The following is a 26,478-nucleotide window of genomic DNA, read 5'->3' as shown; positions in this document are numbered from 1 at the left end:
GAGAACAACAATCAAGATTTATCTGATGAAACAGTGAAGAAGCAAAGATGATGGGTGTGGTCTGTGTTATCATAATCTCTCATTGCCCAAAACAAATGTCTATTTGACACAGACAATAAAGCCTCATCTTATCTTAATTGAACAATAGATTAGAAATTAGAAAAGGTATTTCCTGCATTTTTACTCAGTTCACTGATTCTTATGGAAAGATGTCACACCTATGGCCTTGACTACAACAGAGTCAATACCTTAATCTCGCAGATGCCAGTTCCATGACAGTCACAAGTGACTATCCCATCAGGGGAGGACCCCATGTATGGCCACTTGGGGTTCAGCCAGAGACCGCTGTCCATACATGAGAAGCCTGCATGCTCCTGGCTCATAAGCTTCTCATATGCTCCTCTGGGTGGTGCTTCATGTTTGCATCCATAACTATAAACAGTACACATGCCAAACATGAAAAGGAAATTATTACTTAGTATTGGATGTGTAAAACAGTAAAGTGATGTATTATACAATATGCCATTACCCTAAACTATACTTAGTTCTTACCCTGTATAACCCTAGCCGTATAAGCCTATAACTAACCTCCATCTTCATAACACTTTTTTAGTTACAGTTATGGACAGTTTCATACCCCAAATCTTAACTCTGCCTTACCCTACATCAAACCCTAAATACCTTGTAGCAGCTGTGGTGAACCTATATGCCTCTGGATAGCATATGGCCTTGATCAAGCTCTTTGATGGTTGCTGGGGGTTGGTCTTAAGAACTTGTTTCAGCTTAGAGGCAGTTACGCGTCCAGCTCTTTGCCTAAACCAAATACTGCTTGCACTCTGACTTCGAGTCGCCCTCTCTACAGCCTGGACTTGGGACAGGGTGAGCTCTTCAAGCGGGAAGTCCAGGCATAGCTCTTCAAGGTCTTTGGGGGGGGAGCTGGAGTGTCTCTGGTGTTCTGTACTCAGGCACAGTTTTAGGAAGCATGCTACACTGGGGGACAAATTCTTTGTGGTAAGGTTCCCTAGACATCAGTGCTGCACTCCTTGGACAGTTTTTGCTTAAACTCTCAAAAAACCTACAGTATGTCTCTGAATCTCTCTGCACTCTTGGGCATGGAAGTGATTTCCCAACCTTTTGTGTACTTGTGCAGCCATCAATGGAACACTCAAGCTTTCGTTTTTTTGACTTTGCTGAAGAGAAGTCAATCAGAGTTACTGGGCAAGCAGGAATCTGGAAAAATTAAGCCAAAGAAGATCATTAAAATTTAAAAAGCTCTTTTCCAAAACGCTATATATTCGTTTCCAAAAATATTCGAAATTGAACAGTGATGGCAGTGGAGTGAGTATGTGTGTTTTAGGCTGGGTATAGTGGTTGGTTGGCAGTGAAGTGTGTGTGTGTGTATGTTGGGTGGGGATGGAGGTGCCATGTGCTGGGTATAAAAGGAGTGGAAAGTAAGCAGTTCCATGTTGATGAAAATGTGGTGTGAGGAGTTGTGAGTATTGAGGAATGCATGAGAAATGTGAATATATTAAGTGCTGCAGTCAGGTGTGTGTGTGCGCAGAAAACAAGTGCTAGGGTGTTGAGGCATGCATGAGAAGGGTGTGATATACAGTATACGGTTCTGCAGTCATGGTTATGTTAGTCATGAAAAAGGAAATGGCTTTTAAATGCTGTTATAGCGTTTTGGAATAGAACTCTTCATTTATTAAAGTACTGCCTTTTGTCTGACCCCTCACCTGCAACCTGCCCGGCTTGATTAGATCTACCAGGAGCTTGAAGCCCCCGCCGGTATAGCCTACAGGGTCATTGAGGCACTCAAGCTTCCCCACCACGACAAGGTAGCAGTATAGGGGAAGATATTTTATCCTACTGTCACATGAAGTCCCAATATAACATTCTTTATCCTACATTTTGCTTTTTGGCTTACCTTTTTAACATGAGATGGCATCAGCCACTTGCACTGCTCTGATGTGCATGTCGCTCTCATTTTCACCCCAGCTTCAACTGCAAAAAGAACAGCTCCAACGTGCGAGCATGATTCTGATAGTCTGGAAATAGAGCACATAATCTTTTTAACATGAAATGCAATATTTACAGTACATTTTGATGATGCATAGCTTACTAATACTAATGTGCAATGGCACTTTATTTGAAGTAACATGTTTATTCATTAACTCTTTCTCAACAGCCTATAGAGAAATCATTATCTAGGTGATGACATGACTGAATAGTTCTACCCTCTATCTGAAAAATGCATCTGAGTGTCATGAGGGATCTAAGGCAATCACACAAATTCTTAGCTGATGAATTCTTAGCTAAAAGAAAACACTCTCTCCCCACTACTACTGAAGTACACCTGCAAAATGCTAGCAGTGCCCTATGCGTATATGTGTGTGTGTGTGTGTGTGTGTATGTGTGTGTTCTCATTGCAATAACATCCTACTTAATTAGGCTACTAACCCTGCCATACAATTGCAATGAGCTGCAATCACTTCTCCATCCTCCTTTGCAATTACCCAAGTCTTCAGAGGTGTCTCGTTAGACCGCTGAGAATGGTTTACCTTGAAACAAACAACTGTCACTCTAACGAAGTCCTAAGGATGTGGCATGTTTGTTGACGTTAAAGCCGCTACCGCTAACTGTTAGCGTGTTTAAGATAAAGCAATATAAGAACAAACACTCACCCTTGCAAACACCAAACTGTATCCATCACGGAGACGTTTTGTTCCAAGGTTGTGGACCCACCCGCTGACAAAAAAAATTGTACGCCTCCAGACTCTTGAAAGCTTTCATTTGCTGCCTAGTGTAGTAAGAAGTCTGGAGGACCAAGTAGTTGGTGATATCCACAGCCTCGATAGTAGGCAAATCCTTTACTTCTGTGGTGTATTCGGACATTTTCAAAGAATACGGATCACGTCCGATATATTTTTTAACTATCTGTTTATATCTCTCCCGAGAAACGGGGTCTAAAGTTGCACAATAGCTGCTCTCCTGACTCTCCACAGTGTCCTCCATGTTTACTTCCGCCCTCCACTCAAAAATCGCGCTGCCTCCGCACGTCATCAGAACCACGTGACCGCAACCCAACTATTACCCACAGATGTAAGCGATCAGCAAAAACACTGAGGCCCCTCCCAGGGGTGGAGACGCCGGCTCGGAGGGAGACACACTGGCACACACCCGGACCATGACAGAACTGGATCTGAGCTGATTCTGAGAATCATCATGAGCTTGCAAGGAGATTGTAAGCACATGATGGTGCCATCAAAAATTATCAGCAGTTAGGGAGCATTTTATATATATATATATATATATATATATATATATATATATATATATATATATATACACATGTAGCGGATGTAGCGGTTCCGAATGACAGCAATATCAGGAAGAAGGAACACGAGAAGCTGGAGAAATACCAAGGGCTCAGAGAAGAGCTCGAGAGGGTGAAGGTAACAGTGGTCCCCATGGTAATCGGAGCACTAGGTGCGGTTATTCCCAAGCTAGGCGAGTGGCTCCAGCAGATCCCGGGAACAACATCGGAGATCTCTGTCCAGAAGAGCGCAGTCCTGGGAACAGCTAAGATACTGCGCAGGACCCTCAAGCTCCCAGGCCTCTGGTAGAGGACCCGAGCTTGAAGGATAAACCGCCCGCAGGGGCGTGCTGGGTGTGTATATATATATATATATATATATATATATATATATATTAGGGGTGCAACGATATTCGTATCGATATTGAACCGTTCGATACAGTGCTTTCGGTTCGGTACGCATATGTATCGAACAATACAACATTTGTAATTTATTTTATCAATTTTCCTTCTGACGATGCTGTCTGTGTTGAGCGCTCAGTGAATCTGTGTTCGACTACTCCGCCTAGGCTGCACTGTCCAGCGCAGATCCACTGAGCGCTCAACACAGACAGCATCGTCAGAAGGAAGAGCGCAGGGCAAGCTAGCGAGACAGAAGTTAAGCTCTCCTTTTAACATGGACCTCCCCCACTCTCATTCAGATCTGGCGTTTGGAATTATTTTGGTTTTCATGTGACGTATGACCCTGAAGGTAAGCGAGTCATGGACTAAAGTAAAACAGTATGTTGGATGTGCCATGCAATGCTCAATTACATTGGTGTGAACTAGTGTGTTAGCGCAGTTAGCTCGTTAACGTGTTGGCCGTCTAGCCCCATGCACGGGGCGATCGGCGGTAGCTCGTTAACGGAGATTTGCCGTGTTGTGGCGTTAAGGTCATTTCAACGAGATTAACCTGAAAGCACTAGTGGTAACACAACGAATATGACTGCACATTTACTCCGACATCATCCTAGTGCAAAGACAAGTGGAAGCAGACAAAAAAAAGCAAGCATGCTACTAACTTTAGCCGAGTCATTTAGACAGCTGTTAGCACATGATTCTCCTTATGCTGCTGAGAATATAGCCCAGAAGAAGCGGATAGTATAGCTTTTATTTTGGAAAGAGCCATTTCTCTGTATAAACTCTCTTTTCCAAAGATGAGTGATTCCTCAATCAGATACAGGGCTCGCAAAATCGCTAGCCCGACGTCCCGGAGCTAGCGATTTTTTTCAGACGGGCTACCAAAATTCTATCTCTTCCCTGCCCGTCGGGCTATTGTAGGAAAAATATATGTCAATGCTTTTGCATTCTTTCAGAAATGTAGCTGGGTAATTATGTCATTGGCATCGGTGAGCCACTGTCAATATGTGACATATTGAAGTCGCGTTTGAATTTGCGCTTGTTTTTTTGCTTTCACTTTGCAATCGTGCGAACTGTGTATAGAGAGCGACAGCACTGATCTGTGAGTGATGATAATTTGTGCACCAATTCCTCTGACATCGTCTTATTAATCGTTAGCTTACTATGGAAACATGACAAGTGAAATCTCCCGCAGCAAGCTTAAACATGTGAGAGGTTGATCGCGCAGAGAATCGCTGAGCTTATGTGAGTGCGTGTGTAAAAGCATTTCAGTTCTGCTGAGCCAAATAAGACAGGTCAGGGTGAAGAAGTGACAGCCAAAGAGCTTATCACAAAACGGAGAAGTTATGACAAATGAGACTATAAGGCAAAAAGAAAGTGCAGCTTTATGGTTTCATGGACAAAATAATTTCTGTGGCTGCAATATGACGAGCTAAATAACCGGGGCTGCACATAAGTGGTCCGCAGGTGTGCATTCGCTGTCAAAATAAAAAACACGCACAAGGGTTAGGGTTAAATTTAAAAACTGTACTTTTGAGTTAAAATATATATTTATAATTTTAATAAATGACAAATTAAAAATGCTTGAACATTTTTTTTGTATCGAAAAAATATTGAACCGTGACACCAAAGTATCGAACCGAACCGAACCGTGAATTTTGTGTATCGTTGCACCCCTAATATATATATATATATTCTACAGAACATCATATGGTACATAGACCATACATATCCACTGGCGTGTAGCCCACATGTAATATCACAGCACTCCTGGTGTACATCGATTGACCAGCAGATGTCAGGGTGCTTCACGTGATCTTTCTTTTGGCGAAACCATTGACCGGAAAGATTCAACACATTCACGACGCTTCATCACACCCTAGATGAAGGAAGAGACAAATGTTAAAACAATAGTAAAATAATACTATTTAATGCTGTTTTAACTTCAGATGTTCTTCTGATGCACCATGGCCGAAACCATACACAGGATCTCAGCACATACACCTCATACCAAGTGTCATGCACAGTGAAGGAAAGGTCATGATTTGGGTTTGCCCTGTAACCGCAGAACTGCGGCACCTTGTAGTTATTGAGTCAACCATGAACTTTGTGTACCAAAATATTTATGTGAGACCATCTCATTAAACGTTTGACCTACGACCACGAAATAGGACAATGATCCCAATGATACCAACAAATCCCATGTATATTAAAATAAAATAAAAATCTGTATGGACAGAAAGGGTGAGCAATTTGTTTTATTAATTCTGACTTTTTTGTACCACATTATATGGACTCTTAATAACTAAAGCAAATTTACAGTTATCATCAAATATTTAACATTATTTTAGTTTAAGACTTTATCAGAGTTTTTATCATCCATTAAAACATCATTCTTATGGAGATGAAAGATATGTGAAGCTACAATTATTTTTTTTAATAAAGCATGAAGCTACTGTTACATCAAGTAAGACAAAAAAAAATCCTAAGCCAATGCCAAAATAAATTTTTGGCACAGTGAACAAAACTCAGGCATACTTGAGTGTGTTTATGTGTTAATTATACAGTGTTGTTACTACCTGCTTGCCAATTTGCTAGCAGGTGATGGCAGAAAGACAGATTCCCACTTGTGCTGAGACATGAAGTAGCCTGGCTCTGCCCTCATTTTCATCAGCTCTTATTATTATCCTCGACATAACTGTGAAGAAGTCATTAAAAATCCTGCGCAATACAGAGACAAGTGCTTAACAGGCCTGAGCCACAGTGAAACTGAGAGGTTATAAAAGTTCTGAGGCTGCTATCAAGAAGCACTAACTTCTGGTTTGTCTAATTTATCTGTCTGGGTGTATTTGGCACGGGGACCTGGCTGAGCATTTAACTATCAAAGCTTGATGATACGTCTGAATAATTTCTTTCTTTTTTTTTTTTGTGTCCCGTTTGGATCTTTAGCCATCAGAATTGTTGTCTTAAGGCCAAGAAAGATGCCAAGCGGATTTATTTTACCAAGTGGATCATCATGGCCTTGCCATATTGGTCCATTTGATTGACCTTTATTATAATTATGAATTTATTTTATTTTCAGTTGCTACAAACGGGACAGACATGACTGGGGGATAGGACAGGGAGAAAGAATGAAAGAAAGAGAGGGAGAGAAACAAAACCAGAGGGGAGAAGAGACGGTGAGAAGGGGGGGAAGAGAGAAAAAAAACAAAAAAAACAAAAAAAAAAACCCAAACAAAACACCTGGATCACCTGTATGGAGGAAAAAAACAGAAGAGAAAGCAAACAACAAAGAGCAACATAATAAAAAAACAGCACCATCACAATAAACTAGCTAGCTAACAGTAGATACTAAATAATAAATGATATTGTGCAGCACGCAAGATAGACAGCGCACAGTGTGCTTTGAGGCAGCAGCCAAGAAAGGTGTAGTCCGCGTCGGTGAACACCCGTGTGTACACCTGTGTGCATACCTGTGTGGATCAGCATGCTTGCATTCCAAAGGTTTCTCCATGTAACGATCTGCTAGGGAGTGTGGGGAGCCACAGCCCCGTCCACCAGGGTATAAAGCAGGTATAGAGGAGATCCAGGCCCCAGATATCCAGAGGCCCCAGAGTACAAGGACCCGAGGAGGACCACCAAAGGGGGGGGGGGGGGGAACCGTGCCACCCTCCTGGGAAGAGCTGAGTAGAGCCCCAAAGGAGACGGCCAGCACCTCCTCCCAGCCCCCCAGCCCTGACGGCTAACAGAACCGGGGTGAGTGAAGACCTCAAACCTCCCTACGCCCGCTCATATGTAGTGTTGCTGTGTGCTGTTCTAAAGTGCATTTAAAACACAGGAGAGCATGGTACTAGCTTCCTCTCAGAGAGCAGCACGGCTCTTCCCGAAAACCCTTAGTGTCTAAATGCATTTAAAATTGAGGGTAGGGCACCAGCGCCAGAGGTGGGTTGGAGTACACCGACCATCCTCTGGATGCTGTAAAACGTGCCCACCCCCAAGGCCCTATATGTATGTGTTATGTGAGAGTGTGAGTAATGTGGATGTCTAGGTTGCAGAATAAAACTGAGGCACAGGCGGCCAGAAGGGGACAGAGGGGGAGTGCCTCCCCTGCACCCTGGTGAGATACCTGCACCCCAAGCCCTGCGTGTGTGGGTGGGTGTGGTAGAGCGGGAATAGGGAGGCAGCTGAGGATGGGGAGGGAAGAAAGGGAGGGGCAAGTGGCCCCTCCCTGGGGCCAGCTCCTCCGCTGACCCCAGTAGGCACCCCCACACTCCGGAACCCACCAGGGCAAGGGGGCCCAGGCCCATCCGGACCAGGGCCCGCAGCTGCAGCACCGCCCAGCCCCACAGAGTCCGGGGCAGCCCACCCGACTCCTCACCAGAGAAAACTGCACCCACCCCATCATCCAATTAACTCCCAAACTACACAAGACAATAGACACCCAGGTTGAGTTCATTCTCCACCTCTCCTACAGTGGGGCAAAAAAGTATTTAGTCAGCCACCGATTGTGCAAGTTCCCCCACCTAAAATGATGACAGAGGTCAGTAATTTGCACCAGAGGTACACTTCAACTGTGAGAGACAGAATGTGAAAAAAAAAATCCATGAATTCACATGGTAGGATTTGTAAAGAATTTATTCGTAAATCAGGGTGGAAAATAAGTATTTGGTCAATAACAAAAATACAACTCAATACTTTGTAACATAACCTTTGTTGGCAATAACAGAGGTCAAACGTTTACTATAGGTCTTTACCAGGTTTGCACACACAGTAGCTGGTATTTTGGCCCATTCCTCCATGCAGATCTTCTCGAGAGCAGTGATGTTTTGGGGTTGTCAACACGGACTTTCAACTCCCGCCACAGATTTTCTATGGGGTTGAGGTCTGGAGACTGGCTAGGCCACTCCAGGACTTTCAAATGCTTCTTACGGAGCCACTCCTTTGTTGCCCGGGCGGTGTGTTTTGGATCATTGTCATGTTGGAAGACCCAGCCTCGTTTCATCTTCAAAGTTCTCACTGATGGAAGGAGGTTTTGGCTCAAAATCTCACGATACATGGCCCCATTCATTCTGTCCTTAACACGGATCAGTCGTCCTGTCCCCTTGGCAGAAAAACAGCCCCATAGCATGATGTTTCCACCCCCATGCTTCACAGTAGGTATGGTGTTCTTGGGATGCAACTCAGTATTCTTCTTCCTCCAAACACGACGAGTTGAGTTTATACCAAAAAGTTCTACTTTGGTTTCATCTGACCACATGACATTCTCCCAATCCTCTGCCGTATCATCCATGTGCTCTCTGGCAAACTTCAGACGGGCCTGGACATGCACTGGCTTCAGCAGCGGAACACGTCTGGCACTGCGGGATTTGATTCCCTGCCGTTGTAGTGTGTTACTGATGGTGACCTTTGTTACTTTGGTCCCAGCTCTCTGCAGGTCATTCACCAGGTCCCCCCGTGTGGTTCTGGGATCTTTGCTCACCGTTCTCATGATCATTTTGACCCCACGGGATGAGATCTTGCGTGGAGCCCCAGATCGAGGGAGATTATCAGTGGTCTTGTATGTCTTCCATTTTCTGATGATTGCTCCCACAGTTGATTTTTTCACACCAAGCTGCTTGCCTATTGTAGATTCACTCTTCCCAGTCTGGTGCAGGTCTACAATACTTTTCCTGGTGTCCTTCGAAAGCTCTTTGGTCTTGGCCATGGCGGAGTTTGGAGTCTGACTGTTTGAGGCTGTGGACAGGTGTCTTTTATACAGATGATGAGTTCAAACAGGTGCCATTCATACAGGTAACGAGTGGGGGACAGAAAAGCTTCTTACAGAAGACGTTACAGGTCTGTGAGAGCCAGAGATTTTCCTTGTTTGAGGTGACCAAATACTTATTTTCCACCCTAATTTACGAATAAATTCTTTACAAATCCATGTGAATTCATGGATTTTTTTTCACATTCTGTCTCTCACAGTTGAAGTGTACCTCTGGTGCAAATTACTGACCTCTGTCATCATTTTAAGTGGGGGAACTTGCACAATCGGTGGCTGACTAAATACTTTTTTTCCCCACTGTATATCTCTCCCCCAGCTGCAGAGTGAACTCCTGTAGTGAGGAGACCACCTGCAAAGATATAACGTCTGAATAATTTCTAAACTAATCAGTCAAACTGTAAAACCTACAGTTAAGAGTCATGAATTCATGCGCTCAAAGCCGTCCAGTGGTCCGGATTGGAGTCTTTGGCAAGTCTATGCTGGACCCTGGGCCTTATGTTTGACACCCCTGCTTTAAAGCTTGTGAGTTGTGTGTGTTTGTGGCTTTTTACTCCGGCTCAGTGGAGAGGACGCTGTTTTTTAATTAAGAGATAAATCAATTAGAGAACAATAAATACAATGAAAAAATGTAAAATAGCATAACCACAGAATCAGAAGTTTTCACACATGCACATCATCTTTGTATGGCTCAGTTCTCATATACTGAACATGCCACACACACACACACACACACATACGTGTTTTCGTGATATATCAGTACGTATGACAAAAATGTGACAAATGGGAACGTGCCTTTCCGAAGGTCCTAGAGGCATGGGAATCTCAAAAAATTTGACCCATGCTTCCAGGAACACACCCATCTGTTGAGATTTTGGCTAGGGCTAAATTTTGGTCAAACCTGAATTTAATGCTACTTGTGAGGACACTGTCAGGTTTATGTGACTTATGAGTACCATAAGGTCACACACAGATATTTCATGTTTAGGTGAATTGTGAAGCCCATGGAAACACATAATTTTCAAGTATACATGACTTATAAGGACCAGGTAACGGTAGGTTCTGCATTTTTAGCTTGGCTCCTTTTGAGATTACAATATAATAGACATGGATGCACAATAGTAATGCTCACCAGTTGGGTAACTTCTGACAGAAATATCAGACATTTATGTGTTAATAAAACAGTAAATCTGAGCTGTGTAAAGACTTTAAAAAAAAAAGACATGGGTCAAATGTGGTCAGTCTACTTTTTAAGTCTTGATATTGTAATGCATTAATTCATTTTGTAGTGAATGTTCATGTGAATAAAAACGTGGAACATTATCTGCCTTTTTTATCATTTAATTGCAAAAAGCACCCAGCATAAACCACAGATTTATGAGTAAGAACAATGCAATACAGAAAACTGCAATACTGACATAACTGTGGAAGTAACAAAGTATCTCTCTTGCTTGTTTCTTTTTTTCTTGCATCTTTCTTTTAATGCTATGATCCTGTTGTGGCTGTAGTACCTTATGACAACCCAGTCTCTGTCTTTCAGAGCTGCCGGCTCTGCTTGGAGGCAGCAGTCACATTCCTTTTTACCTGGTACTTTGCAGCTTTTTATGAAGTGAAACGTGCCGCTCAGCAACCTTCACTTCATCATTTGTCCACTTGCTTCTCACCGTCCCAGCTGTCATAAATGGAAACAAAAGAAAATATCTTAATGTGAATGCAAGAAAAGATAGAAAATATTCTAGTTTATAATGTGAATACAAAATGTTCTTAAACCTTGCTTTCTACTGGAGCACTTTAAAGGAGCAATAAGCACAATTCATCATACTTAGGTTGAAGGAATTAAAAATGACTATGTGAAGAACTAGAGGTGTAATTACATCTGGAGTACAGCATGAAGTCACAATCCCTCTCTCTGTGTTGATCTCCAGCCATAGACTTTGGTTTGGTTCACAGGCAGTGCAAAACAGCACACCTAGCAGTGAAAAGATATTGCTTATTGCTCCTTTAAGGATGCTTGGAATGAACCATTTGAAGTGCTGTGTTCTGCTGGGAATCAAATAAGATGAAATGATTTATGATAAAAGCTCTGAATAGTGTCATGTCTGAAAACAAACTTGTTCTTTGATCACAAGTATATTAACCTAAAACATTTTGTATTTGGGTGCCTTTACCCCTTCTTGGTGAAGTGTTGCTAATGTTTTTGTTGTTCAGGGTGATTGAGGCAGAGGTGCCCTTCATGTTGTCCAGGGCAGCTGAGTAAAGCGTGTGGCTTGGAACCCCCAGAATACTTGGTCCTTGAGCCTTTGAAAAGTAACAGTGAAATATGAGAATCAATGCATGCAATAGGTCTGTTTGCTTTTTTCTCTGCATTGTAGGCAAAGTCAGCGTTGGGCTCAAGCGATCGTGGCTCAAGAGTTGTAATCAGAAGGTTGCCGGTTCGAGCCCCAGCTCCGACAGTCTCGGTCGTTGTGTCCTTGGGAAAGACACTTCACCTGTTGCCTACTGGTGGTGGTCAGAGGGCCCGGTGGCGCCAGTGTCTGGCAGCCTCGCCTCTGTCAGTGCGCCCCAGGGTGGCTGTGGCTACAATGTAGCTGCCATCACCAGTGTGTGAATGTCTGTGTGAATGGGTGGATGACTGGATGTGTAAAGCGCTTTGGGGTCCTTAGGGACTAGTAAAGCGCTATATAAATATAGGATATTTACCATTTGATATGAATATTTTACATGTGAACATAATCTACTAATAATACTCATCACAGTGTGATTGTTTGAAATCAGATAGTGTTATTATCTTCATGACAAACATCCCTGCTGTTCAGTTTCAATGTAACACAAACTAGAGTTGTTGGTTCTACCAATTGAGAAAGGCTAAAAAAAAAACAAATTCATGTCCTTCACAGCTTAAAACAATCTGAGGACAATGTAACACAGAAATATCAAATTTAGTAGGAATAAAGATCAAGCTGATGCTTTAAAGGGAAAGTTAGGACTAACAAATGATATGCCAATTTCTTTCTCCTAAGATGTTCACAAACAAGTAATGCTAATGTTGAATATGGGAAACTTTCAATCAAACTGATTATTTTAATATAATCAAAGGGCACTTAATTTATGCACTAGGCCCAACTGACACATATACTTGATGCCAAATACAAAAAAATAATGTGTAACCTGTTGGAAGAATGAAGTGGGTGTGTCACTCACCAATTGGTCTGAAGGAGGTTGAGACAGGACCTCGGCACCTGGTGTCTGCAACAAAAGACAACAATATAACGTCAGAAACATTCTCTAGTATAAATCCCGACTATTTAATTAACTACAGATCATATTTGTATCAGTGAATATTATTACAGAAGGATCTGACTTCCTTATACCAGATTCTATAGAAACTTAACACTGTACGGTTCTGCTACCCAACGATATGAGGACAGTGTAACACACACTAGAGTTGTTGGTCCTACCACATGAGGAAGGCAACTGAAACACACTCCTGTCCTTCACAGCTTAAAACAATATGAGGACAGTGTAACACACACACTACAATCACTGGTCCTACCATATGAGGACTTCTACTTAAACACACTCCTGTCCTTCACAGCTTAAAACAATATGAGGACATGACGACTGAACACATGTAGAGTTCACATTCCTGACTTCTAACTTCTCCTGCTGTTGTCAATAAAAGCTCTAAACCCAACACTGATGTACAGCCATCTATTTCCCCAGAAATTAAATCATGTAAACTGATCAGCGGGAGCTTATTTTGACAAAAACATGTGTAAAACGACAAAAATATCAAATTTTGTCAGAATAAAGATCAAGCTGATGCTTTAAGGGAAAGTTTGGACTAACAAATGGTATAGACAATTACTTTATCCTAATGCTAATGTTGGTTTCGGTTAACTTCGACTAAAACTGATTGTTTTAGTACAATTAAAGTGCATTTCATTTATGCACTAGGCCCAACTGACACATATACTTGATGCCAAATACAAAAAAATAATGTGTAACCTGTTGGAAGAATGAAGTGGGTGTGTCACTCACCAATTGGTCTGAAGGAGGTTGAGACAGGACCTCGGCACCTGGTGTCTGCAACAAAAGACAACAATATAACGTCAGAAACATTCTCTAGTATAAATCCCGACTATTTAATTAACTACAGATCATATTTGTATCAGTGAATATTATTACAGAAGGATCTGACTTCCTTATACCAGATTCTATAGAAACTTAACACTGTACGGTTCTGCTACCCAACGATATGAGGACAGTGTAACACACACTAGAGTTGTTGGTCCTACCACATGAGGAAGGCAACTGAAACACACTCCTGTCCTTCACAGCTTAAAACAATATGAGGACAGTGTAACACACACACTACAATCACTGGTCCTACCATATGAGGACTTCTACTTAAACACACTCCTGTCCTTCACAGCTTAAAACAATATGAGGACATGACGACTGAACACGTGTAGAGTTCACATTCCTGACTTCTAACTTCTCCTGCTGTTGTCAATAAAAGCTCTAAACCCAACACTGATGTACAGCCATCTATTTCCCCAGAAATTAAATCATGTAAACTGATCAGCGGGAGCTTATTTTGACAAAAACATGTGTAAAACGACAAAAATATCAAATTTTGTCAGAATAAAGATCAAGCTGATGCTTTAAGGGAAAGTTTGGACTAACAAATGGTATAGACAATTACTTTATCCTAATGCTAATGTTGGTTTTGGTTAACTTCGACTAAAACTGATTGTTTTAGTACAATTAAAGTGCATTTCATTTATGCACTAGGCCCAACTGACACATATACTTGATGCCAAATACAAAAAAATAATGTGTAACCTGTTGGAAGAATGAAGTGGGTGTGTCACTCACCAATTGGTCTGAAGGAGGTTGAGGCAGGACCTCGGCACCTGGTGTCTGCAACAAAAGACAACAATATAACGTCAGAAACATTCTCTAGTATAAATCCCGACTATTTAATTAACTACAGATCATATTTGTATCAGTGAATATTATTACAGAAGGATCTGACTTCCTTATACCAGATTCTATAGAAACTTAACACTGTACGGTTCTGCTACCCAACGATATGAGGACAGTGTAACACACACTAGAGTTGTTGGTCCTACCACATGAGGAAGGCAACTGAAACACACTCCTGTCCTTCACAGCTTAAAACAATATGAGGACAGTGTAACACACACACTACAATCACTGGTCCTACCATATGAGGACTTCTACTTAAACACACTCCTGTCCTTCACAGCTTAAAACAATATGAGGACATGACGACTGAACACATGTAGAGTTCACATTCCTGACTTCTAACTTCTCCTGCTGTTGTCAATAAAAGCTCTAAACCCAACACTGATGTACAGCCATCTATTTCCCCAGAAATTAAATCATGTAAACTGATCAGCGGGAGCTTATTTTGACAAAAACATGTGTAAAACGACAAAAATATCAAATTTTGTCAGAATAAAGATCAAGCTGATGCTTTAAGGGAAAGTTTGGACTAACAAATGGTATAGACAATTACTTTATCCTAATGCTAATGTTGGTTTTGGTTAACTTCGACTAAAACTGATTGTTTTAGTACAATTAAAGTGCATTTCATTTATGCACTAGGCCCAACTGACACATATACTTGATGCCAAATACAAAAAAATAATGTGTAACCTGTTGGAAGAATGAAGTGGGTGTGTCACTCATCAATTGGTCTGAAGGAGGTTGAGACAGGACCTCGGCACCTGGTGTCTGCAACAAAAGACAACAATATAACGTCAGAAACATTCTCTAGTATAAATCCCGACTATTTAATTAACTACAGATCATATTTGTATCAGTGAATATTATTACAGAAGGATCTGACTTCCTTATACCAGATTCTATAGAAACTTAACACTGTACGGTTCTGCTACCCAACGATATGAGGACAGTGTAACACACACTAGAGTTGTTGGTCCTACCACATGAGGAAGGCAACTGAAACACACTCCTGTCCTTCACAGCTTAAAACAATATGAGGACAGTGTAACACACACACTACAATCACTGGTCCTACCATATGAGGACTTCTACTTAAACACACTCCTGTCCTTCACAGCTTAAAACAATATGAGGACATGACGACTGAACACATGTAGAGTTCACATTCCTGACTTCTAACTTCTCCTGCTGTTGTCAATAAAAGCTCTAAACCCAACACTGATGTACAGCCATCTATTTCCCCAGAAATTAAATCATGTAAACTGATCAGCGGGAGCTTATTTTGACAAAAACATGTGTAAAACGACAAAAATATCAAATTTTGTCAGAATAAAGATCAAGCTGATGCTTTAAGGGAAAGTTTGGACTAACAAATGGTATAGACAATTACTTTATCCTAATGCTAATGTTGGTTTTGGTTAACTTCGACTAAAACTGATTGTTTTAGTACAATTAAAGTGCATTTCATTTATGCACTAGGCCCAACTGACACATATACTTGATGCCAAATACAAAAAAATAATGTGTAACCTGTTGGAAGAATGAAGTGGGTGTGTCACTCACCAATTGGTCTGAAGGAGGTTGAGGCAGGACCTCGGCACCTGGTGTCTGCAACAAAAGACAACAATATAACGTCAGAAACATTCTCTAGTATAAATCCCGACTATTTAATTAACTACAGATCATATTTGTATCAGTGAATATTATTACAGAAGGATCTGACTTCCTTATACCAGATTCTATAGAAACTTAACACTGTACGGTTCTGCTACCCAACGATATGAGGACAGTGTAACACACACTAGAGTTGTTGGTCCTACCACATGAGGAAGGCAACTGAAACACACTCCTGTCCTTCACAGCTTAAAACAATATGAGGACAGTGTAACACACACACTACAATCACTGGTCCTACCATATGAGGACTTCTACTTAAACACACTCCTGTCCTTCACAGCTTAAAACAATATGAGGACATGACGACTGAACACATGTAGAGTTCACATTCCTGACTTCTAACTTCTCCTGCTGTTGTCAATAAAAGCTCTAAACCCAACACTGATGTACAGCCATCTATTTCCCCAGAAATTAAATCATGTAAACTGATCAGCGGGAGCTTATTTTGACAAAAACATGTGTAAAACGACAAAAATATCAAATTTTGTCAGAATAAAGATCAAGCTGATGCTTTAAGGGAAAGTTTGGACTAACAAATGGTATAGACAATTACTTTATCCTAATGCTAATGTTGGTTTCGGTTAACTTCGACTAAAACTGATTGTTTTAGTACAATTAAAGTGCATTTCATTTATGCACTAGGCCCAACTGACACATATACTTGATGCCAAATACAAAAAAATAATGTGTAACCTGTTGGAAGAATGAAGTGGGTGTGTCACTCACCAATTGGTCTGAAGGAGGTTGAGACAGGACCTCGGCACCTGGTGTCTGCAACAAAAGACAACAATATAACGTCAGAAACATTCTCTAGTATAAATCCCGACTATTTAATTAACTACAGATCATATTTGTATCAGTGAATATTATTACAGAAGGATCTGACTTCCTTATACCAGATTCTATAGAAACTTAACACTGTACGGTTCTGCTACCCAACGATATGAGGACAGTGTAACACACACTAGAGTTGTTGGTCCTACCACATGAGGAAGGCAACTGAAACACACTCCTGTCCTTCACAGCTTAAAACAATATGAGGACAGTGTAACACACACACTACAATCACTGGTCCTACCATATGAGGACTTCTACTTAAACACACTCCTGTCCTTCACAGCTTAAAACAATATGAGGACATGACGACTGAACACGTGTAGAGTTCACATTCCTGACTTCTAACTTCTCCTGCTGTTGTCAATAAAAGCTCTAAACCCAACACTGATGTACAGCCATCTATTTCCCCAGAAATTAAATCATGTAAACTGATCAGCGGGAGCTTATTTTGACAAAAACATGTGTAAAACGACAAAAATATCAAATTTTGTCAGAATAAAGATCAAGCTGATGCTTTAAGGGAAAGTTTGGACTAACAAATGGTATAGACAATTACTTTATCCTAATGCTAATGTTGGTTTTGGTTAACTTCGACTAAAACTGATTGTTTTAGTACAATTAAAGTGCATTTCATTTATGCACTAGGCCCAACTGACACATATACTTGATGCCAAATACAAAAAAATAATGTGTAACCTGTTGGAAGAATGAAGTGGGTGTGTCACTCACCAATTGGTCTGAAGGAGGTTGAGGCAGGACCTCGGCACCTGGTGTCTGCAACAAAAGACAACAATATAACGTCAGAAACATTCTCTAGTATAAATCCCGACTATTTAATTAACTACAGATCATATTTGTATCAGTGAATATTATTACAGAAGGATCTGACTTCCTTATACCAGATTCTATAGAAACTTAACACTGTACGGTTCTGCTACCCAACGATATGAGGACAGTGTAACACACACTAGAGTTGTTGGTCCTACCACATGAGGAAGGCAACTGAAACACACTCCTGTCCTTCACAGCTTAAAACAATATGAGGACAGTGTAACACACACACTACAATCACTGGTCCTACCATATGAGGACTTCTACTTAAACACACTCCTGTCCTTCACAGCTTAAAACAATATGAGGACATGACGACTGAACACATGTAGAGTTCACATTCCTGACTTCTAACTTCTCCTGCTGTTGTCAATAAAAGCTCTAAACCCAACACTGATGTACAGCCATCTATTTCCCCAGAAATTAAATCATGTAAACTGATCAGCGGGAGCTTATTTTGACAAAAACATGTGTAAAACGACAAAAATATCAAATTTTGTCAGAATAAAGATCAAGCTGATGCTTTAAGGGAAAGTTTGGACTAACAAATGGTATAGACAATTACTTTATCCTAATGCTAATGTTGGTTTCGGTTAACTTCGACTAAAACTGATTGTTTTAGTACAATTAAAGTGCATTTCATTTATGCACTAGGCCCAACTGACACATATACTTGATGCCAAATACAAAAAAATAATGTGTAACCTGTTGGAAGAATGAAGTGGGTGTGTCACTCATCAATTGGTCTGAAGGAGGTTGAGACAGGACCTCGGCACCTGGTGTCTGCAACAAAAGACAACAATATAACGTCAGAAACATTCTCTAGTATAAATCCCGACTATTTAATTAACTACAGATCATATTTGTATCAGTGAATATTATTACAGAAGGATCTGACTTCCTTATACCAGATTCTATAGAAACTTAACACTGTACGGTTCTGCTACCCAACGATATGAGGACAGTGTAACACACACTAGAGTTGTTGGTCCTACCACATGAGGAAGGCAACTGAAACACACTCCTGTCCTTCACAGCTTAAAACAATATGAGGACAGTGTAACACACACACTACAATCACTGGTCCTACCATATGAGGACTTCTACTTAAACACACTCCTGTCCTTCACAGCTTAAAACAATATGAGGACATGACGACTGAACACATGTAGAGTTCACATTCCTGACTTCTAACTTCTCCTGCTGTTGTCAATAAAAGCTCTAAACCCAACACTGATGTACAGCCATCTATTTCCCCAGAAATTAAATCATGTAAACTGATCAGCGGGAGCTTATTTTGACAAAAACATGTGTAAAACGACAAAAATATCAAATTTTGTCAGAATAAAGATCAAGCTGATGCTTTAAGGGAAAGTTTGGACTAACAAATGGTATAGACAATTACTTTATCCTAATGCTAATGTTGGTTTTGGTTAACTTCGACTAAAACTGATTGTTTTAGTACAATTAAAGTGCATTTCATTTATGCACTAGGCCCAACTGACACATATACTTGATGCCAAATACAAAAAAATAATGTGTAACCTGTTGGAAGAATGAAGTGGGTGTGTCACTCACCAATTGGTCTGAAGGAGGTTGAGGCAGGACCTCGGCACCTGGTGTCTGCAACAAAAGACAACAATATAACGTCAGAAACATTCTCTAGTATAAATCCCGACTATTTAATTAACTACAGATCATATTTGTATCAGTGAATATTATTACAGAAGGATCTGACTTCCTTATACCAGATTCTATAGAAACTTAACACTGTACGGTTCTGCTACCCAACGATATGAGGACAGTGTAACACACACTAGAGTTGTTGGTCCTACCACATGAGGAAGGCAACTGAAACACACTCCTGTCCTTCACAGCTTAAAACAATATGAGGACAGTGTAACACACACACTACAATCACTGGTCCTACCATATGAGGACTTCTACTTAAACACACTCCTGTCCTTCACAGCTTAAAACAATATGAGGACATGACGACTGAACACATGTAGAGTTCACATTCCTGACTTCTAACTTCTCCTGCTGTTGTCAATAAAAGCTCTAAACCCAACACTGATGTACAGCCATCTATTTCCCCAGAAATTAAATCATGTAAACTGATCAGCGGGAGCTTATTTTGACAAAAACATGTGTAAAACGACAAAAATATCAAATTTTGTCAGAATAAAGATCAAGCTGATGCTTTAAGGGAAAGTTTGGACTAACAAATGGTATAGACAATTACTTTATCCTAATGCTAATGTTGGTTTTGGTTAACTTCGACTAAAACTGATTGTTTTAGTACAATTAAAGTGCATTTCATTTATGCACTAGGCCCAACTGACACATATACTTGATGCCAAATACAAAAAAATAATGTGTAACCTGTTGGAAGAATGAAGTGGGTGTGTCACTCATCAATTGGTCTGAAGGAGGTTGAGACAGGACCTCGGCACCTGGTGTCTGCAACAAAAGACAACAATATAACGTCAGAAACATTCTCTAGTATAAATCCCGACTATTTAATTAACTACAGATCATATTTGTATCAGTGAATATTATTACAGAAGGATCTGACTTCCTTATACCAGATTCTATAGAAACTTAACACTGTACGGTTCTGCTACCCAACGATATGAGGACAGTGTAACACACACTAGAGTTGTTGGTCCTACCACATGAGGAAGGCAACTGAAACACACTCCTGTCCTTCACAGCTTAAAACAATATGAGGACAGTGTAACACACACACTACAATCACTGGTCCTACCATATGAGGACTTCTACTTAAACACACTCCTGTCCTTCACAGCTTAAAACAATATGAGGACATGACGACTGAACACATGTAGAGTTCACATTCCTGACCTCTAACTTCTCCTGCTGTTGTCAATAAAAGCTCTAAACCCAACACTGATGTACAGCCATCTATTTCCCCAGAAATTAAATCATGTAAACTGATCAGCGGGAGCTTATTTTGACAAAAACATGTGTAAAACGACAAAAATATCAAATTTTGTCAGAATAAAGATCAAGCTGATGCTTTAAGGGAAAGTTTGGACTAACAAATGGTATAGACAATTACTTTATCCTAATGCTAATGTTGGTTTCGGTTAACTTCGACTAAAACTGATTGTTTTAGTACAATTAAAGTGCATTTCATTTATGCACTAGGCCCAACTGACACATATACTTGATGCCAAATACAAAAAAATAATGTGTAACCTGTTGGAAGAATGAAGTGGGTGTGTCACTCATCAATTGGTCTGAAGGAGGTTGAGACAGGACCTCGGCACTTGGTGTCTGCAACAAAAGACAACAATATAACGTCAGAAACATTCTCTAGTATAAATCCCGACTATTTAACCCTCGTTTTACCCTAGCGAAAAAAGGGACCCGCTTGGGTAACTTTGGATTTTTGATTCTCAATATATCAGTCATTTTAAAGACTAGTTGCATGAAACTTGGCCAGGATGTGTGTTTTAGGATTATTTTTGAAATTCAATGATCCCCTCTATGGTGTGGTGTATAGTAAAGAAGATTCACATATGTACTACCTCCTTTTACCCTTGTATCCGTTTGGGCCCCATTGACTCCCATTATAATCACATATTTTCGATATACTGTAATCCTGACATGCGATAATGCCTTTCTCGTGAATACCTAATGGATCTAAGCCTCAGCCTTCAAAATAAAGGAAAAATAGGTTTTGGATCAAATGAGCACAATATTAGGTACAGCACCACCATAGACATTTTCAGTGCTTTTGAATGGAGGACATGGTTATCTTACTATGCAAAATACATGACAATAAAACAGCTGACCACCATAAAATAGTCTTGATGTAGTGGAACTGATATAAGAGAGTGGTGTGAATGTGATTGAGAATATATATATATATATACACTGTGTGTGTCGGTCACAAACAAAACGGCCCGTAGAGCCGCCTCCTTGAAGTGAACAACGGGAGCCTGCTCCGTTTTTTTCTCCTTTCTCTGAACCTCTGTCAATGTTATTTTGCTTCACTTTGCACATGAGCCTTGTTTTTGCCCTCAGCAGAGAGGGGAGGGGTGCAAAAGCAGCCACGTGTTTGTTGAGCAGAGGGGGGAGGGGTGCAAAAGCAGCCACGTGTTTGCAGAGCAGAGGGGGAGGGGTGCAAAAACAGCCACCTGTTTGCTGAGCAGAGGGGGGGAGGGGCAGTCGTTACTCTCCCAGTGGCATCTCAACAGAGCCGGAGGGAGAGAGAGAGATCGTTTTGGATTCAAGTGCACACTTGAAGTCTGTGAGAATAGTTTGCAGCCTTGTTTTACTAGTAATTTCTGCACAGACGCCACTAAATGCACAGACTCGCGCACACACAACACGAAGCGCACGGTCAATTTAGGGGAGCTTGGAAGCTGTGCTCATCGTGCAAACAGCGCGTTATTATCGTAACGGCTGCAAAAGTTAGGATATGTCCTGTCTGCAACATCCATCTTCACCTGTTGGAAGAATGAAGTGGGTGTGTCACTCACCAATTGGTCTGAAGGAGGTTGAGACAGGACCTCGGCACCTGGTGTCTGCAACAAAAGACAACAATGTAACGTCAGAAACATTCTCTAGTATAAATCCCGACTATTTAATTAACTACAGATCATATTTGTACCAGTGAATATTATTACAGAAGGATCTGACTTCCTTATACCAGATTCTATAGAAACTTAACACTGTACGGTTCTGCTACCCAACGATATGAGGACAGTGTAACACACACTAGAGTTGTTGGTCCTACCACATGAGGAAGGCAACTGAAACACACTCCTGTCCTTCACAGCTTAAAACAATATGAGGACAGTGTAACACACACACTACAATCACTGGTCCTACCATATGAGGACTTCTACTTAAACACACTCCTGTCCTTCACAGCTTAAAACAATATGAGGACATGACGACTGAACACATGTAGAGTTCACATTCCTGACTTCTAACTTCTCCTGCTGTTGTCAATAAAAGCTCTAAACCCAACACTGATGTACAGCCATCTATTTCCCCAGAAATTAAATCATGTAAACTAATCAGCGGGAGCTTATTTTGACAAAAACATGTGTAAAACGACAAAAATATCAAATTTTGTCAGAATAAAGATCAAGCTGATGCTTTAAGGGAAAGTTTGGACTAACAAATGATATAGACAATTACTTTATCCTAATGCTAATGTTGGTTTTGGTTAACTTCGACTAAAACTGATTGTTTTAGTACAATTAAAGTGCATTTCATTTATGCACTAGGCCCAACTGACACATATACTTGATGCCAAATACAAAAAAAGAATGTGTAACCTGTTGGAAGAATGAAGTGGGTGTGTCACTCATCAATTGGTCTGAAGGAGGTTGAGACAGGACCTCGGCACCTGGTGTCTGCAACAAAAGACAACAATATAACGTCAGAAACATTCTCTAGTATAAATCCCGACTATTTAATTAACTACAGATCATATTTGTATCAGTGAATATTATTACAGAAGGATCTGACTTCCTTATACCAGATTCTATAGAAACTTAACACTGTACGGTTCTGCTACCCAACGATATGAGGACAGTGTAACACACACTAGAGTTGTTGGTCCTACCACATGAGGAAGGCAACTGAAACACACTCCTGTCCTTCACAGCTTAAAACAATATGAGGACAGTGTAACACACACACTACAATCACTGGTCCTACCATATGAGGACTTCTACTTAAACACACTCCTGTCCTTCACAGCTTAAAACAATATGAGGACATGACGACTGAACACATGTAGAGTTCACATTCCTGACCTCTAACTTCTCCTGCTGTTGTCAATAAAAGCTCTAAACCCAACACTGATGTACAGCCATCTATTTCCCCAGAAATTAAATCATGTAAACTGATCAGCGGGAGCTTATTTTGACAAAAACATGTGTAAAACGACAAAAATATCAAATTTTGTCAGAATAAAGATCAAGCTGATGCTTTAAGGGAAAGTTTGGACTAACAAATGGTATAGACAATTACTTTATCCTAATGCTAATGTTGGTTTCGGTTAACTTCGACTAAAACTGATTGTTTTAGTACAATTAAAGTGCATTTCATTTATGCACTAGGCCCAACTGACACATATACTTGATGCCAAATACAAAAAAATAATGTGTAACCTGTTGGAAGAATGAAGTGGGTGTGTCACTCATCAATTGGTCTGAAGGAGGTTGAGACAGGACCTCGGCACTTGGTGTCTGCAACAAAAGACAACAATATAACGTCAGAAACATTCTCTAGTATAAATCCCGACTATTTAACCCTCGTTTTACCCTAGCGAAAAAAGGGACCCGCTTGGGTAACTTTGGATTTTTGATTCTCAATATATCAGTCATTTTAAAGACTAGTTGCATGAAACTTGGCCAGGATGTGTGTTTTAGGATTATTTTTGAAATTCAATGATCCCCTCTATGGTGTGGTGTATAGTAAAGAAGATTCACATATGTACTACCTCCTTTTACCCTTGTATCCGTTTGGGCCCCATTGACTCCCATTATAATCACATATTTTCGATATACTGTAATCCTGACATGCGATAATGCCTTTCTCGTGAATACCTAATGGATCTAAGCCTCAGCCTTCAAAATAAAGGAAAAATAGGTTTTGGATCAAATGAGCACAATATTAGGTACAGCACCACCATAGACATTTTCAGTGCTTTTGAATGGAGGACATGGTTATCTTACTATGCAAAATACATGACAATAAAACAGCTGACCACCATAAAATAGTCTTGATGTAGTGGAACTGATATAAGAGAGTGGTGTGAATGTGATTGAGAATATATATATATATATATATATATATACTGTGTGTGTCGGTCACAAACAAAACGGCCCGTGGAGCCGCCTCCTTGAAGTGAACAACGGGAGCCTGCTCCGTTTTTTTCTCCTTTCTCTGAACCTCTGTCAATGTTATTTTGCTTCACTTTGCACATGAGCCTTGTTTTTGCCCTCAGCAGAGAGGGGAGGGGTGCAAAAGCAGCCACGTGTTTGTTGAGCAGAGGGGGGAGGGGTGCAAAAGCAGCCACGTGTTTGCAGAGCAGAGGGGGAGGGGTGCAAAAACAGCCACCTGTTTGCTGAGCAGAGGGGGGGGAGGGGCAGTCGTTACTCTCCCAGTGGCATCTCAACAGAGCCGGAGGGAGAGAGAGAGATCGTTTTGGATTCAAGTGCACACTTGAAGTCTGTGAGAATAGTTTGCAGCCTTGTCTTACTAGTAATTTCTGCACAGACGCCACTAAATGCACAGACTCGCGCACACACAACACGAAGCGCACGGTCAATTTAGGGGAGCTTGGAAGCTGTGCTCATCGTGCAAACAGCGCGTTATTATCGTAACGGCTGCAAAAGTTAGGATATGTCCTGTCTGCAACATCCATCTTCACCTGTTGGAAGAATGAAGTGGGTGTGTCACTCATCAATTGGTCTGAAGGAGGTTGAGACAGGACCTCGGCACCTGGTGTCTGCAACAAAAGACAACAATATAACGTCAGAAACATTCTCTAGTATAAATCCCGACTATTTAATTAACTACAGATCATATTTGTATCAGTGAATATTATTACAGAAGGATCTGACTTCCTTATACCAGATTCTATAGAAACTTAACACTGTACGGTTCTGCTACCCAACGATATGAGGACAGTGTAACACACACTAGAGTTGTTGGTCCTACCACATGAGGAAGGCAACTGAAACACACTCCTGTCCTTCACAGCTTAAAACAATATGAGGACAGTGTAACACACACTACAATCACTGGTCCTACCATATGAGGACTTCTACTTTCCTGTTGGAGGTTGAGACACGACAGAGGGACAGCAGGGTAGTAGCTTGCACAAATGATTCTATTGACACAACAGGGAAGTGAGATTAATGAACTGAACGCAACAGACTCTTTCAAAATAAAACAGGAAACATGGCATGAAAATACAAACGTGGTAATATACAGCCCTAACATAAACTCCTTAAAACGATATTAATAACGTTAAGCCAAACTCAACTAACCCGCCATTAAACATAAGAAACTCAAAAACCTTAGAATAACATCAGAAACGCTGGGCCAGAGAACCAGACCGTGAGCAAATAACTATAATATTATTGATTTGTGCTGAATAAGAAAACATTAATATTATCATTTAAATCCCCCCAAGCATATCTTGTGTTGAAAAAAAAAAAGTGTGTTGCAGTTAGCTACACTGAGCTTAGACTGACTGTCTCTGCAGTTGAAGATGCAGAGCACATGCAAGGCCGCAGGTCCCTTTAACTCCGGTGGGAATTTAAAAACAGTTAAATTTAACTTCTAATATCTATTGTTAAAGATAAATCTTAAGTAATTTTTTAGCATTTATCATCATTCACCACTTTCAATTTGTTCAAATCGGTTGTGTATTGTTTTAATTCCGTTTAACTAACCTTAATTAGCTTGTTAAACATACAACTTTACCTCGCGGAGCTTGCGTCGACGCATGGATATCAAAGGTAAATACATACCTCAAGATAAATCTCTCCTGAGTGCTGAAGGTCCCGGATGTGCCGTTCATGCAGAGCTCCGGCGAGTTTGTATCTTGCCGTGACCAGCAGCTCTTTGGTTGACGCTTTCGAACAATCAGATGCAT

General features: G+C 40.7%; 2 protein-coding genes across 2 annotated transcripts in view; both read right to left on the bottom strand.

The window, feature by feature from the left end:
- The window catches only part of LOC146572192 (uncharacterized), a 3,838-nt gene extending 585 nt beyond the window's left edge, over window positions 1-3,253 (bottom strand). Inside the window, exons 1-3 of the mRNA XM_085276197.1 lie at window positions 1,928-3,253; window positions 1,132-1,230; window positions 249-432 (exon numbers count right to left, since the gene is read on the bottom strand). Coding sequence (XP_085132323.1) covers window positions 249-432; window positions 1,132-1,154 — 207 coding nt within the window. The 5' untranslated portion in view covers window positions 1,155-1,230; window positions 1,928-3,253. The remainder of the gene's footprint in view (window positions 1-248; window positions 433-1,131; window positions 1,231-1,927) is intronic.
- On the bottom strand, window positions 2,710-26,478 carry LOC146572191 (uncharacterized). The gene is made up of 15 exons (XM_085278476.1): window positions 26,354-26,478; window positions 25,629-25,707; window positions 25,246-25,323; window positions 22,334-22,378; window positions 19,398-19,442; window positions 17,718-17,762; window positions 16,845-16,922; window positions 16,038-16,082; window positions 15,165-15,242; window positions 14,358-14,402; window positions 13,485-13,562; window positions 12,678-12,722; window positions 11,645-11,774; window positions 11,351-11,445; window positions 2,710-3,087 (listed from the first exon to the last, which is right to left on the bottom strand). The coding sequence occupies exons 1-15, from the start codon at window positions 26,476-26,478 to the stop codon at window positions 2,710-2,712; spliced, it is 1,389 nt and encodes a 462-aa protein (XP_085134602.1).

This window comes from Mchenga conophoros, linkage group LG6 (genome assembly GCF_057382185.1).
Source record: "Mchenga conophoros isolate Kocher_MC1m ecotype Shallow Benthic linkage group LG6, M_conophoros_male_GT1.1, whole genome shotgun sequence".
NCBI lineage: Eukaryota > Metazoa > Chordata > Actinopteri > Cichliformes > Cichlidae > Mchenga > Mchenga conophoros.
The sequence above is the reverse complement of the archived record's forward strand: the minus strand, read 5'-3'. Positions and strand labels throughout refer to the sequence as shown.

Coding starts and splice junctions, on each gene's coding strand:
- LOC146572191 (XM_085278476.1), bottom strand. CDS start 26,478: ATGCATCTGATTGTTCGAAAGCGTCAACCAAAGAGCTGCTGGTCACGG. Junction 22,379..25,245: donor CCACTTCATTCTTCCAACAG/GTGAAGATGGAT, acceptor CTTTTGTTGCAG/ACACCAGGTGCCGAGGTCCT. Junction 3,088..11,350: donor CTTCATGCTGTACTCCAGAT/GTAATTACACCT, acceptor TGTGGGTAATAG/TTGGGTTGCGGTCACGTGGT.